General features: G+C 39.6%; 1 protein-coding gene across 3 annotated transcripts in view; it reads right to left on the bottom strand.

Moving 5' to 3' along the window:
• Positions 1-7,597: 7,597 nt before the first annotated feature.
• JADE3 (jade family PHD finger 3) overlaps positions 7,598-19,687 on the bottom strand; it is a 130,757-nt gene continuing 118,667 nt past the window's right edge. For 2 of the 3 annotated variants that reach the window (XM_006213416.4, XM_072956226.1), the window contains exon 11: positions 15,788-18,854. In XM_006213416.4, the coding sequence (XP_006213478.2) occupies positions 17,944-18,854 (911 nt within the window). In that variant the 3' untranslated portion in view covers positions 15,788-17,943. Of the gene's footprint in view, positions 9,338-15,787; positions 18,855-19,687 lie in introns of those variants that run through there. The other variant, XM_072956227.1, reaches the window with a different exon arrangement.

Below are 19,687 nucleotides of genomic sequence, written 5' to 3'. Positions count from 1 at the left end.
AAGCGGTTAAGCAAGTCCTCCCTTTTCCTAATGGAGAAGAGCCTGCTGGCTGGAGGCCAACTCTTGCAAAACGTCTTTGGTGGGGGAAGAGAAGAGTCTTTATTTGATGCTGAGTGAAGTCAGACAGACTTACAGGTGGAATCTAAAAAATAAAACAAACTAGTGAATGTAACAAAAAAGAAGCAGACTCACAGGTATAGAGAACAAACTAGTTACCAGTGGGGAGAGGGAAGCTGGGAGGGGCAAGATAGGGGGAGGGGATTAAGAGGTACAAACTACTATGTATACTGTTTTTTTTTTAAATGGAGTTACTGGGGATTGAACCCAGGACCTCATATATGCTAAGCATGTGCTTTACCACTGAGCTATACCCACCCTCCATCATCAAACTACTATGTATAAAATAAATAAGAATCAAGGATATACTGTAAAACACAGGGGATAAAGCCAATATTTTATAGTAACTATAAATGGACTATAACCTTTAAAAATTATGAATCATGTACACCTGAAACTTATGTAATATTGTACATCAACTATACCTGTTAAAAATTAATAAATAAAGTTCTGTGGAATAAATGATCCTAAGCCACAACTCAGTTTCACATTCTCCATGGAGAGCCTAAAATGTATGCCTGGCTCTGCCACCTGACCATCCGTACTTTCTCTAAATAACCCCCAAGTTTCAAACATTGAAAAATAAAATTAAGGGGAGGAGGTAAATAGAATGGTGGTTGCCCCTGGGAGATGGGAGCCAGGGATTAACTGTGAAAGGAAGTTGAGGGAATTTTCTGGGGGTGATGGGGCTGTTCTGTATCCTGATGGAAGTCTGAGTTGCACAGGTGTATGTACTGTCAAAAATCATCCAGTGGTACACTTGAGTTTTGTGCATTTTATTGTATGTATTGACTCCAAGATCAGTATTATCTCATTATTTGTATCTCTGAGTCTAGTGCCCCATTCCTTGCCACCTGCACTATCAAATTGCTCTCAAATTGCAATCGTTGCGGCATTCTAATTGCCTTTAATTCACTAAGGAGGAAGGACCAGAAATCAATACCCAAAGGCGCAAGGCTCTAGGCAGGCAGGAGATGGTTGGAGCAATCCCAGCTCAGAGTTTGTGGTCAGTACTTAGAATAGCTGGCATTTATGGCCTCAATTATTTTGCATTCACCCTGGGAGGCAGTTGAGACAACTACTCTCCCATGTCCTCAATTACAGATGGGAAAACACAAGTCTGCAAAATGAGTGGCTTCCCAAAACCACACATCGAGCCGGGAAAAAGCTGGCAAATAGCCTAGAGTGTCAATAGAAAAATAAGAGCTTGAAGGACATTTTCTTCGGTGAGGCAAAGAGTGAGACTTCGACCTCAGATGTTAAGGTTCTCTTGTGCACTCTTCCTATTCAGTGGATTCCTCTAATCCCTTAATGTTGATGACTCCCCAGACTATATCTCAGCCCCGATCGCTCCTCTAAACTACAGGCCTGTAGCTCAAACTCTCTACTTAACAGCATCACTGAGCTGTCGAAAACCAATCCTATTATTCTCACCAACTTCCTGGGCACTCTCCTTTGGTGAATGGGGCTGGTCCAACCATCCATCAGTTGGATTGTGTAAGAAACGCGGACACCTCACTACACTTTTCTGGTTCCCTACTCAAGTCCAGTGAGTCACCAGATCATAAACACTGTTCCTTTAATGTCATTCCCACTATGTTGGCACTGCCTGAGAAGTTCAGACCTTCCCCATTTCTTTTTTTTTTAACACTTTTATTGATTTATAATCATTTTACAATGTTGTATCAAATTCCAGTGTAGAGCACAATTTTTCAGTTATATATGAACATGTGTATATTCATTGTCACATTTTTTTCACTGTGAGCTACCATAAGATCTTGTATATATTTCCCTGTGCTATACAGTATAATCTTGTTTATCTATTCTACAGTTTTGAAGTCGCAGTCTATCTCTTCCCACCCCCCACCCCCTTGGCAACCACAAGTTTATATTCTATGTCTGTGAGTCTATATCTGTTTTGTATTTATGCTTTGTTTGTTTTTTTTTTTAGATTCCACATATGAGCGATCTCATGTGGTATTTTTCTTTCTCTTTCTGGCTTACTTCACTTAGAATGACATTCTCCAGGAGCATCCATGTTGCTGCAAATGGCGTTATGTTGTCGTTTTTTATGGCTGAGTAGTATTCCATTGTATAAATGTACCACTTCTTCTTTATCCAGTCATCTGTTGATGGACATTTAGGCTGTTTCCATGTCTTGGCTATTGTAAATAATGCTGCTATGAACATTGGGGTGCAGATGTCATCCTGAAGTAGGGTTCCTTCTGGATTTATGCCCAGGAGTGGGATTCCTGGGTCATATGGTAAATCTATTTCTAGTCTTTTGAGTCCTTCCCCATTTCTTGCCTAGATTGTTGTTATCTCCCTGGAGGTCTTATGTCTTTGGATCTGCTGCCAGGATGGCCCACTAGACTGTGAGTCCTGTAGGACAGGGGATGCATCTTATTCACCCTCAACTCCCACGTCCCATCACTGTGCTGACAACTTGTAGTTGTTCAACTACATGCCTTTTTTTGGGGGGGGTAGGGAGGATGTAATTGTATTCTGAAAAAATGTCAGTCTTACAGAAAAGTTGCAAAAATAATAAAGAATTCATGACAACCTATTCACGCAGATTCCCCAAATGCTAACAGGTTACCACATTTGCTTTCTCATTCATATATACATGAATTTTTTTTAAATCTTAACAATTTGAGAGGTAGTTGTAGACATGATGCTCCTTTACCTCTAGATCTTGTGGTGTGCATTTTTTGTAGACAAGGACATTCTCTTCTATAACTACAGCACAGGTATCAAGATCAGGCAGTCAACATCAAGAACAGTACTATCTAGCTGAATTACATCAGTTGTCCCACTAATGTCCTTTATAGTGAAAGGAAAAAAACTATTTTGTTTCCAAATCCAATCCAGGGTAAAGCACTGTGTTGAGCTGTGTTTTGTCTCCTTTGACCTGGAACAGCTTCTCAGCCTTTCCTTGTTTTAAGACATTGACATTTTAGGGATTCAAAATGTAGAATGTTCCTTAATTTGGGATTATTTGATTTTTCCTCATGGTTACTTCAGTTCATGCCTTTTTGGCAATACTACAAAAGTGGATGGATGGTGTATCCTTCTTAACATCGACAGGTAAACGACGTCGACTTGTTAACTTTGATCACAGTATGTGGTTATTGAATTTTTATAAAATACCATCTAATCATACCATGCTTCAATGGACCTAAAGGCATTTAGGGCCCTGCAAACTTGCTGGTCATCCCTTCTTGACCTTAGTCATGGTCTAGCTATATACTCTCTCTGCTCCTTGCTTTTGAACTTGCTACTTCCTCTGACTAGAACACTTTCCTCTTCCCACCAATCCAACCTCTACCTCTATACTGGGCTAACTCCTATCTAAGATTCACCCTATTGTCCCCTCCACCAGGAAGCCTTCACTGATGCCCCTGGCTCTGAACTGTCACTTTTACAGCATCCTGTCTTTATGTTTTATTATGATACTCATCACACTGAGAACCGTTGGTTTGTCTGTCTCTTCTGCCCCATCAGAGAGTAAGTCCTGGATCTTTTATTATGATATAAATCCCTTCATTCATTCATTTGTTCATCCAATTGCAAAAATATGGCTTCATTGATTCCTTGCAATGAGGGAGAACATAGCATGGTGGAATCATGGGATGTCTCAATAAGAAGGTGTTAGAGTCTACTACAGAATTTGGCCTTGTATTAGGTGATTTGGGGGAGAGTCCAAGAATTGGAGGCTGTCAGGAAGTGGGGTAATATTCTATGATTGGGTATCTTAGTTCTTTTTTTTTTAACAGAGGTACTGGGGATTGAACCCAGGACTTCGTGCATGCTAAGCACATCCCCTGCCACTGAGCTATAACCTCCCTCCGGGTATCTTAATTCTCATTTAGAAGGCGAGAAGGGAGTTACTGACAAAGAAGCAGCACCCATTCATATGAGCTAGGAGAGGGTGATGTTTAGTCATTTTGGGGATTTGGACAATGTTCATCTGCCTTTTTTTTTTTTGGTCTTAGTCCATCAAAGTCACAGAGTGACCTTGTCTGATGTTGGTGTCTGTGAAAATGTTCATGTTCAACAGGAGAGCACCAAGGCCTTACTGTGAGGGTCGGGCCAGCTCCTGGATGTCAGAGGCTGCATTTCTTTCTCACTTCCCCCTTTTGTCCAGGGTCAGATGAGATCAGGCCACAGGACATGAATCTCTATATTTTCATCATCACCATTGCTGAGATTTTGCGAGCTGGAGGTGTCTCAGAGACAGTTGCCTGCAGTAGGACTCGGGCAAGTGTCTCCTCCTCCTTTTGTTGCAGGATGAGGTGTTGAATCCTCTGATGTGACAAGGGCTATGCAGTGGCATTTAAGACTCTGGACAGGATATATTGGCCAAAAGTACCACTTGTTTCTGGGAAACAAGACGATGATTTATCCTTGTTATAGACCCTGGGCACAGAGGCCCAGATGACCAAACCCACCGCATGGAAACATGGTCCAGAGTCCAACTGGTCTCTTGTAGAGATTCAGCTGCCTTTTTTCTTTTGGCCTCATCAGAAATTGTTCCACTTGACCTGTAGTATTTATGTAAGTGTAGCAAGAGGTGTTTGCTAAAGCAAAACCCTGCCCCCATCCCCACCCCCACGGCTAGCCAGGGACATCAAGGGGTATGAGATTGCTTGTGACAACCTGCCTAATGAATTTAGGCAGTTCTTTTCTGGGCGGGGGGAAGGTCTTCTGGAGTAGAAATTGTGTCATTTATGGCATTTGCTAGGGTCAGAGACAGGTTTGGGACCACCTTTTCATCACTGTGGGAACTCAGCCCACACAGACTGCATGAAGAATCAATTATCTTTTCTGGGAGTTATCCAGATTCGGGTGTGCTTGCCTCTTCTTTTCATGAAAACATGATCCACTGAAAGAGAGGTAGTTTTAAATACCTGAAAATCTCTAACAATTACCCCCAAGATACTGGATAAGCTAGTGGGTGGCAGGTGGATGTAAGTCTGATGTCCACATAAGAAATGGTACCCTCATGGAGCGCAGACGCTACTGGGAGTGTAAGTATCATTTTGCATGAGCTAATTATATGTCCCTTGAAATGGGCAAATAACACGAGCGGAGGTAAATAGTTCCCAGAGGGTCTCTGAAGAGAACCAGTGACTGTAACTAGGCATAGCCCCAATATTAGCTCTCACTCCTTACAGGCTAGGTGTTGCTGACAGGGCTGTAATGGCCTTAGCAGAAGCATTTTGTTGATGTTAGGTCAATTTTTATACGACCAAAGTTTGCGATTAATGATGTGAGGGAAACTCAAGAACCACAAGGGGCCTATAAAAGGAAATGGAGCTTCTCAAGTGTTTAAAAGAACAATGATTAAATTTTTGTCAGCAAATTAGTTAAATTCAGAGCAGTAGCTAGGGTCTGAGAAAAACCCATCAGAATGTTTTACTTTTTTCTCAAGTGGCAGAAGATCATAGAGGGTCAAAAGTCACAGGATGAAGATAAGGGAGAACATGTGGAGAAGCCTTAAGAGTTGGTTCCTGGGGAGTGTGAAGTACAAAAATAGGCAAGATGGGCGGTGAAAGGATGGAAAAAGGCCACTGAAGAATCAGAAAATTAACCTGGGGCAGAACCTGTCCACTTCTGCAGTCAGCAGTTTCTGGAGGATTCCTAAGAATCCCGTTTAAAGTGTCCCAATGGAATGACCATCCTGTAGTCATCAGGACAAAGTGATGTACATCTTTTAAGTCGGGAACCAGGAACTTCAGGATCAGTAGCTTGGCGTTTTATGGCCGTGTCAGTTGCTAACAGTACCTGATAAGGTCTTTTCCATTGAGGCTCAAGGGCAGTTTTTCTCTGATGCCTTTTCAGGAAACCAAGCCTTCAGGTTTTGAGATCAGGCAGAGGCTGCTCAGGTGGGTCTTTTGAAAAATGCAGCTCGTACTCACCGGTGATAAAGCTGGAGGTATTGTATGAGTCCCTTGTGGTTATTAGTGATATCAGCCTGTAATAGGGTAGAGTCTGGGGCTGGAAGGACTTTCTAAATCCATGGTGGGGGTGGGTAACCCTTTATTAATCCGGAAGGAGATAACTTGTGGCTCCTAGAGGGGCCAGGTCTTGCCGCTATCAAGGGCAATGCTTTAGGCCACAGACATTCAAGGGGTTTCTGAGAGCTTTAAAAATTTTGGTTTTAGAATTCCATTAGGTCTCTGCGCTTCTCCTGAATTTATGGATAATAAGGACAGTGCCATTCTAGGAGACAAGAATTCAAAAAATTAGGTTCAGTGACCAGTGCTTTGTATCTGTTTCTCACTTAGAAACTGTCCAGGTATTCAAAGATTATCTATTAATTAACCTAATCATTTATCAAAGGCCTGGAAGTTAGGATCTGGAGATTTCAATTTTAGGTGAGATGTTAAATCTTTGTGATTTGTAGCAATTTAAGAATTTCATACAATTAAAATCTTTAAAAAGCCATCTGTTACTATCATTCCATTTCATTATTCGTATATTTTTTTTGTGAAGTTATGGAAACAATGGTAACTTACTTAACTCATAAAACCAGTGTAGGAAATTTAGAAAGTTTAAATAATTTAACCCTGGTTTTGTACAGACCAAACTATCATGCTGACTTAATTTTTAAATGGTAGACTAATTTTTAGACTCTCAGTCATATCAGAAACTCTTCATCTTTTCTTCTTTTCTCATACTAACATAGCTATTATGTAAATACACTTTTCAGTGTCTGCAAAAAGAAACGTTATTTGACAAAATTTTCTTTTCTTCTTTTAGACATTTTTGACAGCTTATCTGGACTAGAAAAAAAGTGCACATATAACAACTGAGTGTTGTTTGATCAGCTAATCTTTAAAAGTTTCTTAAGGAGGTAAAAAGAGGGAGAGGGACAAAAAAAAAAAAAAACTAAGAGGGACCCAGCTTCAGACCAATATGAAGCTAATTCTGTTGCTTTTTAAAGGAGAAGGAAGAAGAAGGTATTGCTACAGAAACCCTGTTTTTGACAAACACAAGAAATAGAGAGAGAAAAATAGATATATATTGAGATTACAGCTGGATTAGACAATAACTCAGGTCGCAGACAATTTTGCCAATCTAAATAATTTCAAAGCTACCATTCACTAATACTTAAAATACAGAAATGCAGCTAACATAGTCTCCTACGTTAATTTTTTTTTCTCTTTTAGACAAAAAGTCTCTTCGTGAGGGTTCTTCCCTCTGCCATGTTCATTTCAAATAGACCCTAGAGAAATTATGCCAGGTAGAGAACATGATAGTAGGAAAGGATGAAGGAAGCAGGTGTTGAGAAGAGCTGTATTTGCAGATTCAGAAGAAATCCTATGGGAACGTCCATGGGCAGTAAGGATGGTGCTTGTGCAATCTTTTGTCTCCAGAGCCTGGCTGAAGGCCAACTGTTACCCATCAGAAGCTGAATAAAACCTTCTGACTCCAGGCCAATGAAACGAAGTTCTTAGGGGACACAGAAACATAATTGAAAGCAGTCTTTTAAAGGTTTGTTTTAATAGCTTTATTGATGTGTAAGAGACATACAATAAACTGACATATATAAAGAGTATAATTAGGTTCGTTTTGACACACACACACATGCCTGAAACCATCACCATCATCAAGATAATGAATATACCCACCACTCCCAAAAGTTTCCTCTTCCCCCTTTTATTATCTCTCCGTCCTGCCCCTCCGTGCTTCTAACTCCCAGGCAACAACTGATCCACTGTTACTCTAGATTCGTTTTCATTTTCTAGATTTTTCTCCACATGGAATTATACACTACGTATTCTGTTTTGTCTGGTTCCTTTTTTTCAGCATAATGATTCTGAGATTCATCTATCTTGCTGTGTGTAGTTCATTCCATTTTATTACTGAGAGGTATTTCGCTGTGTGTAAACACCACAACTTGTTTATCCATTCAAGCGTTGATGGACACTTGAGCTGTTTCCAGGTTCGGCGATCACAAACAAAGCTACTGCGAACATTTGTGTGCCAATCTTTATATGAACATTTGCTTTCATGTCTCTCAAGTAAATATTGGGAGTAGAATGACTGGATCTCACAGTAGGTGTATGTTTAACTTTGTAAAAAGCTTCCAAATTGTTGTCCAAAGTGGCTGCGTCATTTTACACTCCAACCACCCACGTATGAGTGTTCCAGTTCACATGGTATGGTGAGTCTTCTAGGTTTTAGCCATTCTAATAGGTGTGTAGTGGTATCTCACTGTGATTTTAATTTGCACTTCCCTAATGATTAATGGGGCTGAGCATCCTTTCATGTGAGCATTTGCCCATTCATTGTCTTCACCAAAGTGCCTGTGGAGAGTCTTTGCTCATTTTTAAATTAGGTTATTTTCTTGTTATTAAGTTGTGAGGATTCTTGACACATTCTGGGTACCAGTCCTTCATCAGATAAATGATTTGTAAATCTTTTCTCCCAGTCTGTGACTTTTTTCATCCTTGCAACAGTGTCTTTCAAAGAGTAGTTTTAATTTTGATGAAGTCCAATACGTCAGTATGTTCTTTTAAGAAAGTGCTTTTGGTATCATGTCTAAGAAATCTTTGCCTAACTAAGGTCCTAAAGGCTTTCTTTTTTGTTTTTGTCTAGAAGCTTTCTAGTTTTAGGCTTTAGATTTAGGTCTTTGATCCATTTTAAAATTAATTTTATATATGGCATGAGATATTGATAGAAGTTGTTTTATTTTTTACATATGGATATCCAGTTGGTTCAGCACACTTTTTGGGGATTACTGAAGACACTCGTCTTTTCACGTAAATTGCCGTGCACCTTTGTTGAAAATCAGTTGCCCATACGTATATGAGTCTCCTTCTGAATTCATTCAGTTCCACTGAGCTATGTATCTTTACACCAATACATTGTTTTGATTACTGTAGCTTTATAAGCTTTACTGTAGTCTTGAAATAAGGTAGTGTCTAAGTTCATTCCTTTTGTAGTCGTTCTGCTTATCATAGGTCCTTTGCACTTTCGTGTGAATTTTAAAATCAGTTTATCCATTCACCTGAAGCCACCCCCCCAAAAAAAACCCGGGTGTGATTTTGATTGGAATTGTGTTGAATCTATAGACCAATTTGGGGATAATTGAAATCTTCATTATATTAAGTCTTCTCATCCACGAACATGGGGTATCTCTCCATTTATTTGTCTTCTGCTATTTCTCTCTGTGATGTTTCATAGATGTCAAAATCCAGGTCTTTCACATCTTTTGTCAGATGTATAGATTTCACATTTTAAACAATAAAACAAAACAAAACAAAACAAAACAAAACAATTGTTATTATTAATGTAAAAACTGTGATCAAATGTGATGCCTGGGGGAATAAACATACTTACAAATGATTTTTGAAACCACTTCCGAATTTAAAAAAATAAAATGGAATTATTTCCACATTAAAAAAAGAGAATTTCCCATTTTTGGTGCTACCATAAATGGTATTATTTTTAAAATTTCAACTTCTGATTGTTCCTTGTTAGTATATAAATATAATAGATTTTTGTAAGTTGACCTTTTATCCTGCAGCCTTGCCAGAGTCACTTCTTAATTGGTTCTGGTAGCTTTTTTGTCAGTTCCGTTTGATTTTCTACATAGATAATCATGCCATCTGAGAATAAAAAAAAAGTAACACTTCTTCCTTTCTAATCAGGATGCCTTTCATTTCTTTTTCTTGTCTTATTGCACTAACTAGAAATTCCAGTATAGTGCTGAAGAGAAGTAGGGAGTCCAGACATTCCTGTCTTATTCCTGATCTTAGAGGAGAAACACTAAATCTTTCACCATTAAACATGATGTTAATTGTCGGTTTGTCATCAACGTCCTTTATCAGGTTCAGGAAGTTCCCCTCTAGTCTTAGTTTGCTAAGCATTATTATCAGGAATGAATACTGGAGTTTGTCACATGCTTTTCATATACCTTTGAGATATGACGAATGATACTGATTATTGATTAAATGTTAAAACAATCTTGCATTTCCGGGGTAAATTTCACTTGATTGTCGCTATGGACTGAAAGGTTTGTGGGCCCCAGATTCATATGATGCTAAGCCCTAGGCCACAATGTTTTGGTATTTGGAGGTGAGGCCTTTGGGAGATAATTAGGTTTAGATTAGGCCATGAGGGTTGGAACCTCATGATGGAATTAGTTCCCTTATATGAGGAAGAGATCTCCCTTCACCCTCTCCCCCTTCCCATGAGTATGCATCAAGGAAACGCCATGGGACCACACAGTGAGAAGGTAGTTGTCTACAAGCTAGGAAGTGGGCCCTCATCAGAAGTGGAATCTGAGGGCAACTTGATCTTCAGCTTTCCAGCTTCCAGACTGTGAGAAATAAATTCCTGCTGTTTAAGTCACCCAGTCTATAGTTTTTTGTTATAGTAGCCCAAGTGGGCTAAGGTAGTCATGATGTATTATCCTTTTGATACATTGTTGGAATTCAGTTGGCTAAAGTTTTAAGAGCTTTTGCATCTACTTTAATGAAGGCTATCAATCTGTAGTTTTCTTACGTCTTTGTCTGGTTTTGGTATTAGGTTAATGCTGGACTCATAGAATGAGTTTGAGAACTATTTTCTATTGTTCAATTTTTGGGAAGAGTTGTGTAGAATTGATATTTGTTCCTTAATTGTTAGAATTTACCAGCGGAGTCATTTGGGCCTGCAATTTTCCTCAGAAGAAAGTTTTTAATGTAAACTCAATGTATTTAATAATAAAGAGCTTTTCAAGTTATCTATTTCTTCTTGAGCGTGCTTTAGTAGTTTGTGTCTTTTAGAGAATGCATCCATTTTGCCTTTGTTGTTGAATTTATTGGCAGAAGGTTGTTCATAATATTCCTTTTAAAATCTGTAGAATCTGTAGCAGTATCATTGTCTCATTTCTAATATTGGTACCTTGCCTTTTTCTCTTCTTCTGATCTGTTTCACTAGAGGTTTATTGCTTTTATCTTCTCAAATACCCAGCTTTTGGTTTCAATGATTTTTTCCTGTTGTTTTTCTCTTTCACTGATTTCAGCCCTGATCTTTATTATTTCCTTTCCTTCACTTTGGATTTCATTTCCTTTTTCTTTTTAGAATTTCTTAAGGTGGAAGGTGAGGTCACTGATTTAAAACCCTTCTTTTCTAATAAAGGCATCTGGTCCTATAGAATTTCCCTGAGGCACTGCTTTAGCAGCATCTCACAAATAATAGGTTTTCTTTTTCATTCAGTTCAAAATATTTTCTAATTTCCTTTTTGAGTTCCTCTTGGATCATGTGTTATTTAGAAGTGTGTTTAGTTTCCAATAGTTGGATTTTCCAGAGATGTTTCTGTTGTTGATTTCTAAGTTCATTCCACTGTGGCCAGAGAACATACTTTTTGAATCCTTTTAAATGTATTAAGACTTGTTTAATGGCCCAGGATATGGTCTATCTTGACAAATGTTCTATTTGCATTTGAAAAAGATGTATTCTGCTGCTGCGTGGAGTGGTAAATGCCAATTAAATCTAGGTGGTTGAGTTTTGTTCAGATCTTCTATATCCTTCCTGATTTTCTGTGTACTTGTTCTATTAACTATATATATATAAACTATAATCGCAGGATTGTCCATTTCTTCTTGCAGTTCTACCAGTTTTTCCTTAATGTATTTTGAAGTTATGTTATTAGGTGCATAAACATTTGGGACTTTTATGTCCTCCTGATGAACTTGCCCTCGTGTGATACTAGCCATTCAGCTTTCTTTAGGTTAGTGTTAGTATGGTATTTTTTCCCCATCCTCTTACTTTTAACTTATTTGTGCCTATATATTTAAAAGTGTGTTTCTTATAGGCAGCATAGAGTTGTATTCTTTAATCTCCAAGCTCTGCTCAAGTACCTGGGATTTTTAAGAATTCTCTAATTCTGCAAGCTACCCACTTCCTTGTAGAAGGCTCTGATAATTAGAGCATTATTTCTCATAATGAGCCCCACCTGTCTTCTATCACACCCCCCCACCTCCCCGAACCAGTAACATTCAGTGAATTATTTCCACGTCCACAGGACAGTTTTTCAGGCAACAGGGACATCCAAACCTATGGAAATTCCTTAGGCGGTGCTAGGTCCAGCCACAGTGGACCAAGCAGACCCATGGAGCATTATCTATGGCTACCTGAGAAGTACCAAAGGCTAGCTTGGAAAAAGTGTGGGAGGCAGGAAATAGAAAACGAATTTCTGCAGGGAAGGATTTTTATTGATTGAAAAAGTATTTATTTTCTATTTCCAGAAAGTATTTCAACTAAGACAGAAAGCATAGGACCAGCCGAGAGTGGTCAGACACAGCCCAGGTGCTCCCTTTGGGAAGGAGGAATGCTCCACCAAAAGGATAAGGAACACTGGCTTGATGCCTAGTGTATTAGTTTCCTATTTCTGCTGTAACAAATTACCACAAATTTAGTGGCTTAAAACAATACAAATTTATTCTCCTATAGTTTTGGAAGTCAGAAGTCTACAGCCATGGTGTAGGCAGGGCTGGGTTCCTTCTGGAGACTTTAGGGGAGAATTAATTTCTTTGCCTTCTTCAGTTTCTAGAGGTCATCTGCACTCCTTGGCTCATGGCCCTTCTTAGCATCACTCCAACCTCTTGCTTCCATTATCACGTCTCCTACTACTGATGCTGATCCCCCTGCCTCCCTCTTTTAAGCACCGTTGTGATTATCTTGATTGGGCTCACCTGGATACCCAAGGCTACCCTCTCCATCTCAGGTCCTTAAACTTAGTCACGTCTGCAAAGTCCCTTTTGTCATGCAAGGTAACATATTATGAATATTATTAACGTATTCATAGGTTCCAACGATTAGAGTGGGGACATCTTTGGAGCGGGGAACTCGGTTATTCAGCCAACTACACTCAGTTACAGGTTAGACTAGCTATGGAGAAGGCAAAGTTCACCGGGTCCTAGGTCCACTGTGAGGCTCATCCAGTTCAGATTTGTGAAGATTATCTTGCTCTTTGGATGTGAGCCTCCAAACTGCTTGCCTTCCTATCAGATGACTACTTCTGGCCCAGTCATCTGTCCAGGATGGCAAGTGGTACAGAACTCATATGATTAAACCCTAACTCAGGTGGCTCTCTTCAGGGAGAAGCTGAGTAGAAACACTTAGAGAAGGGCCTTGGGGCATCAGGCAAAGTGACCAAGAGTATGAGCTGTAGAGGCAACCGCACAGGTTCTAGTCCTAATCCTGCTGGATAGTAGCTGTGGAGCCTTGAATAACCGTCTTAACCACTCGGCCTCAGTTTTCACATGTGTCCAATGGAACAGTATCTTCGTATGATTGTCATGAGATGTGAGTATAAAGTAGTTCACATAAAAGGCTTATTTAACAAAGGGCCTGATGCAGAACAAGGGCTCAATACGTATTGCCATTCTTACTGATTTGAAGGCTTGACTGGTCCTGAACAAGTTTCCTGGCCTGTCCTACCAAAGGTTTTGGTCTTCGCTGGCTTCCCTAAGAGACCTAAGTAGCTGTCTTGAAACTGACCTTTAGCCTGGTCTTTTCCAATGTAGTTCTCAGTCCATCTTTGAGGACTAGGGGACAAGGACACTGGCACAAATTCTGCCCCAAAGATGCAGAATGCCCCGTTTGATCTTGTTCATGGTTATCCCTGTGGGAAAATCTGACTGAAAAGACCAATGAGCGGCCACGGTACTGCGTAATAGCCAACAATAGCCTCGTGAACACCAGCATTGGATTCACCCCTATGGCCACCTTTCTGCAGAGCTGGAGGAGGGAGCAGGGCAGAATTAACCAGAGATCCTGTCTGGGAAGGTAGAAGAGAAAAAGTTAGGATGAAAAGAAGTCTGTTACCAGAACCCTGGTGCACACGCCAGGATTATCTGAAGCAGGCTCAAGTGTGTAACTTTTCCCCCCTAAGTAGCTGAAAGATCTAAAATGGTAACTAACTGCCCAACTTTAAGGGTCTTTCTTTTTTGAGGCCGAGGCGATTAATTCAATGAGATTAGAAATTTCAAAATGTAAGCAATTCTTAGCAGGAAGTTTTTTCACCATGTGAAAAATGACTATAAAATAATGAGACCCATTTTTATGTGTGATTCATGGAACCAGCTTTCATTACATCATGGCAATACTTTAGAAAGCAATGTTGACCAAAAGGCGGTTCTGCAAATCACTTCCAAATTCAGATAACTTGCTGTAATGAGTACAGCTTAATCAGCCCAATTCCATCTTTCCAGCTTGTTTATAACCAGACATTCAGTTAAAATAAATAAAATGGAGAAGGTGGGGTGTTAAGAGTAGTCAGGTAAGGAGAGGGAAATGTAAAGCTTGGGGCTTTAAGGCTGGAATTCTCATATCCAAACCCACCTTAACATGATGAGAAATGACGGATGCTCTGAGAGTTTTATCAAGATGACTAATGTATTTAAGGAGCATCACGTCAAAGAACTCATCAGTTTCTGGACAAGGCAGGGGGCACTGGGCTGGGGCTTGGCCTCACCTCCATCCCAGCTCATTTCACGGACAAACTATCCTCAAGGCTTCAGGTCATACAATTTGTTCCAATCCATGAAGTAAAATTAACTGAATTCACAGAAGCCTCCTTCAACAGTGATGAGCTGAGTAGTAAAGAGCTCCCTGTGTAGGAGTGATGGCCTCAGGGTAGGCCTTTATTTATTAACTAAACGTTATTTTTTTTTAAAAATCAATGCACAATTGCTGCTTTCCATAAAACTTGAGAATAGCTGAATTAAGGTTGTAAAAATCTAATAAACATTTGTTATATATTAGATACAGTTTTTGGAAAATATCACATGAAAGTTATTCAGTGGTAAATAAGGTTTTAATCCTATCATGTACTTTTCCTCCATTCTTAAGAGTCAGCAAGTATGCTGAGGACTGTGAAGTCCTGGAGGAAAAAAGTCCCAGGACTGTGCATCCTCTAGTTTATTCTATGAATTTAAAACTTTCCTCAACACAGAAACAAAGGTTCATCTCTTATTCGGATTATGGACATTAGCATAAACCCCAAGCTTTTGGTGGTTGTAACAGGGTGTGTTTGTAGTTTTAGTTCTCCAACACTTCACCTAACAGTTCACTGAATCAAAACAGTTATCTAGGAAGGAGAGAGAGGAGGGAGGGGAATGCAGGGGGGAGAGGAGGCAGGGGAAGGGAAGAAGGGGGGGAGGGACAACCTTATCTTTTAGCTATCTTCACCATTGATTTACCCAATGACCTTTAGCAAGTTTCTCAAATATAACGAAAATGTTTTTAATGCTCTCAAATCCCAATGACACTACATAACCCCTGTAACGTTAACATACTCACATGACTCCAAATAGAATAATTATTGTAAAGAATGTACATTTTAAGTGAGGCCTGCTCTAAGCCTTCTGAACTTTGGCTTTAGATAGGATCCATTTCCCTGAGGTTTTTTATGCTGATTCTAAGGTTTTGTCTTATTAGCCAGATGAAATCAAGATTTCTGGGTAGAATCCAATTCTCCAGAGTTCTCTTTGGTACCTGGTATTGACATGAATTGTGAATTTGTGCTTTTAAACATTCAATTCCTCCTTCCTTTACCTTTACCCTCTATTTTCTTTAATGAATAAGATTTTTTTAAATATAAAAAGAACATATCTAAGATTTTTAAAAAGCCATATGCCAAAATAAAAAATTACCACACTGACAGTAGTTAGCAGTTTTCATAATTTAATGAAAAAGTATCGGTAAAAAGGTGACATTTGAAAAAAGACTGAGTTTATCTTGGAAAACTGGACTATATAAGACAAAATGAAAAAAAAATTAACAAAGAAGGTTAAGAGGTAATACTTCAAACAACAGCAAAATGTAGCAAATACATTTTGGGGCAAGTGAAATTTATACAACTGAAGGCTCCTTCATTTACTTAGGAAAATCCTGTAAAAATATTACAACTATATTTCCCTGACTGAAATTATTTTAGTCAATACTCTCCCAATGGCATTACATATGGAATTTGGCTGAAGCACTTTTTCAATGTTTGCTTTTCTTCCCACTCACTCAGAATTGAAAGGCATGAAAGGCTGCTGCACTGGCCTCTAACAGAAGGAGTTTATAACACAGCTCCGTTACAACTTTATTACTGTGAAGGTGTCAAATTAATATCTACCCCAGGAGAATGCAAAAAAAAGCACAGAAACCCAGTGCATAAACAGAAGAAATTCTCTTCCTCATTTGGATAATTCATAGCTTTGTTTCCATTCAAACAACGTACAGGACACCTACCACACATGCTATGGCATTTTCACACACATACACAGGCACAAAAGAAACATTTTGAAGGTGTAGCCAAAGAAGAGGAAAAATACAGGTGTTTCCAGAAAAGGAGGTAAAAACAAAAGCAAAGGAGCCCATTAACAAGGCTTTACGAGAACAAAAGCAGGTGAGAGAAAAGCTGCTGAGTTTCCCATATTGACGGAGGGAAGAGGGGCCCCTGCCTTTGCCACAGCTGGGCTGTTTCAGCAGTAAGCAACTTCCAAAGTCTAAAATGGCCTCTTTTGTATGAAAATTCTCACTACGTGTTCCCAAACTAGAAGAAAGAGAATATTAATTTAAGGCTAAGAAGAAAAGAGAGCAGAGAATTGTAGTCAGCTTCACATTTCAAAAACTGTAACTTTCCTCTTCTTTAAATGGGAAGCAGATATGTTTTATCCCCCACGAATGTAATTATTCTCTTCCTCCCAGAAGTTAATCAAGGCTGATAGTTTGGGAACAGGGTATGAGCAACTTCTGAAAAACGGCTCCAGCCTTTTTGTTTGGGAAATTGGATTCAAAGTTGGTACAAAGCTAAATTATATCCATGTGTTAAACACATGCTTTCAAATTCTGTTTGACAATAAAAATCTGTTTCAAAATTAAAGCAGGTAAGAATACTTAACCTCTGTGCATTTTACTATATTTTAATTATACCTCAATAAAAATTTTATAAACATTAAAGCAGGTATACAAAAACTGTCAGCCAAACTTATTTAAGTCAAACTTATTTGAAAACAATAACACAAAAACCCTGACCTGATAGAAATCCCCCAGAAATGTTCTCACTTTGGGAAAGGCTCTGGGATCCTTCGCAAATGCCTAAGCTGAGAGAATCAGAGCATTTTCCTTGGAAGTAGTACTTTTGTAAACACTATCCACAAGTTAGCCTTTTATGCTTGTTAGCTGGGTGAAATAGTTACAAGTGCGTCCCCAACAAGCAGGTCTAGGAACAGGCACTGGACATTTAGAAGCATTAGGAGTATTGACTTGGTAAGTTAAGATACTGTGAAAGGAACTCAACCTTGTGCAGAGCACAGGAAGAGGGTAGTGAGTTTGACAATATCTGAGATGTTGGTCCCTGGTCTCTCCCTAAAGAGGTCCAGGAACCAGTGGAGTCAGAAACTTCCTACAGACATGAGCTCTGGGAGTCACATGCTGCAGCTTCAAAACGTAAGTAGTTTTTAGTGTCTGATAATCATGCTCTCTTGCAAATCTATTAACAATGCAAGGACTCTTCATACGTATGTGTATCAATGTGTTAAGGTAACTGGAAAGCTGCTCCAAAGTATTTACTAAGGAAATACTCTTCGGCCCAGCTGTTTTCACTAGCCTCTGGCTAAAAAAGAACTGTTTTGGATAATATGCAATTTCTATGAGTGTGCTTTGAAAACTAGACTTGAAACCGGTTCAAAAACTGTAAGCCAATTTACTGTGGAAAAATTTCATCCTTCTCACTACAATTCCTTCTAACATATACTAGAATCCTTTTGGTGTATGGGTTTCCCCAATATATGAGGCAAAGGCAAAGATGGAGCTTTTCTTGGAAGTTTCTGATCACCTATGCATTGAACTGTGCGAAAGCGGGTATGTCTTGCTTTTACCATGGCAATCCCGTCTGGAGTCATGGGGAGGATTTTCCCTGTCTGAGCTCTCTCTCTTTACCCTGACTTTCTCTTTATTCCCATCACTTTCTGCTTCTGAATCACTCAGCTCCAAATCTGGGCAATAGCCATCGTTTTCCTGATATGGAGCGCTCCCTGCAGACCGCCTGGCAAGCTGCCTACCCCAGAGCTGCTCCTTGGGGTTAATATTCTTGGTTGGCTTCACACAGCACTGGAGGTCCTCTGTGGTCCTCGCCCACCTGTTGGTGGCCTCTTTAAAGGACCTGCTGAAGTGTTCCATGGTAGATTTTCTAAAGCTGCTCTGACTACTCAAGTGGGAGCTGAGCATCGACTCCTGGTCACAGAACATCTCACTTGAACTGTCTTTTTGGGTGACATCCCCAGACCAGCTGCCCTCCAGGCCATTGGATTTGGCAAACTTGGAGTTAGGCTGACTTTTCCCATTCCCAATGGAAGACTGTCCATGCAGGGCAGCCTGAAGGACCAGAGGCTTTCCCAGCGACTGCCCGTGACAGAACTCCGGAGATGGAGTTCTCCAAGCAGGACTGGGATCCTTTGCTTCACTTCTAGAATGGCCAAGACTGGCCAGAAAACAGTTATTCTTGCTCTCTAGGGGGTGCCTTGGATATGGTTTCATTCTCATTTCTAGTGATTCCTGAGCCACCTGCATGCTCCTCATATTGCGAACAGGGGAGTTGCCGTCAGGAGAGAGGGGTCCGTGATCAGGCTCTGAGGAGCTGTTTCTGCAGTCTTCCGGGGCTGATCTGGGCATTTTTAACTTTAAGGTAATTCGTGGCGGTGGGTAAAACAATGAGTTTTCTAGTGCACTTGTCAAAGGAAGTCCTGAGATCAAAAAGAAAGATTCATTTTAACAACTGATTTAAATAATGGTGTATGTTTTCATGCAAACAGAAATATAAGAAAGTGAGGGTAGTGATACGCATAACCAGACAAAATAGACTTTAAAACAATGGCTATAACAAAAGACAAAGAAAGGCATTCTATAATGCTGAAGGGAGCAATACAAAGGAGGCTATTATACTTATTAATATATATGTACCTAATACAGGAACATCTAAATACATACAGCAAATACTGACAGAAAGGGAGAAACTGACAATAATACAATGATAGTAGGGGCTTTAACCTCACTGACATAATTGGACTCAGCCTGGGGATCATCCAGACAGAAAATCAATAGGCAACAATGGTCTTAAATGACACAACAGACGAGTTGGACTTAATTGGTATCTACAGGGTACTATATCCAAAACCAGCAGAATTCACATTCTTTCCAAGTGCACACTGAACGTTCTCTAGGACGGATCACATGCTGAGCCACAAGTCTTAACAGATTTAAGAGGACAGAAATTATACCAAGCATTTTTTTCCAACCACAATGGTATAAACTAGAAATCAACTACAGAAAGAAAAATGAGAAGAGAACAAACACATGGAGACTAAACAACATGCTACTAAAAAACCAATGTGTCAATGATGAAATCAGAGAGGAAATTAAAAAATACCTTGAGACAAACGACAATGAAAACACAACCACAAAAAATCTATGGGACACAGCAAAATCAGTCCTAAGAGGGAGTTCATAGCAATAAAGGCCTTTTTGAAAAAACAGGAAAAATCTCAGATAAACAACCTAACCTACCACCTAAAAGAAT

This window comes from Vicugna pacos, chromosome X (assembly GCF_048564905.1).
Source record: "Vicugna pacos chromosome X, VicPac4, whole genome shotgun sequence".
Lineage (NCBI taxonomy): Eukaryota > Metazoa > Chordata > Mammalia > Artiodactyla > Camelidae > Vicugna > Vicugna pacos.
This window is presented reverse-complemented; position numbering and strand designations above follow the sequence as displayed.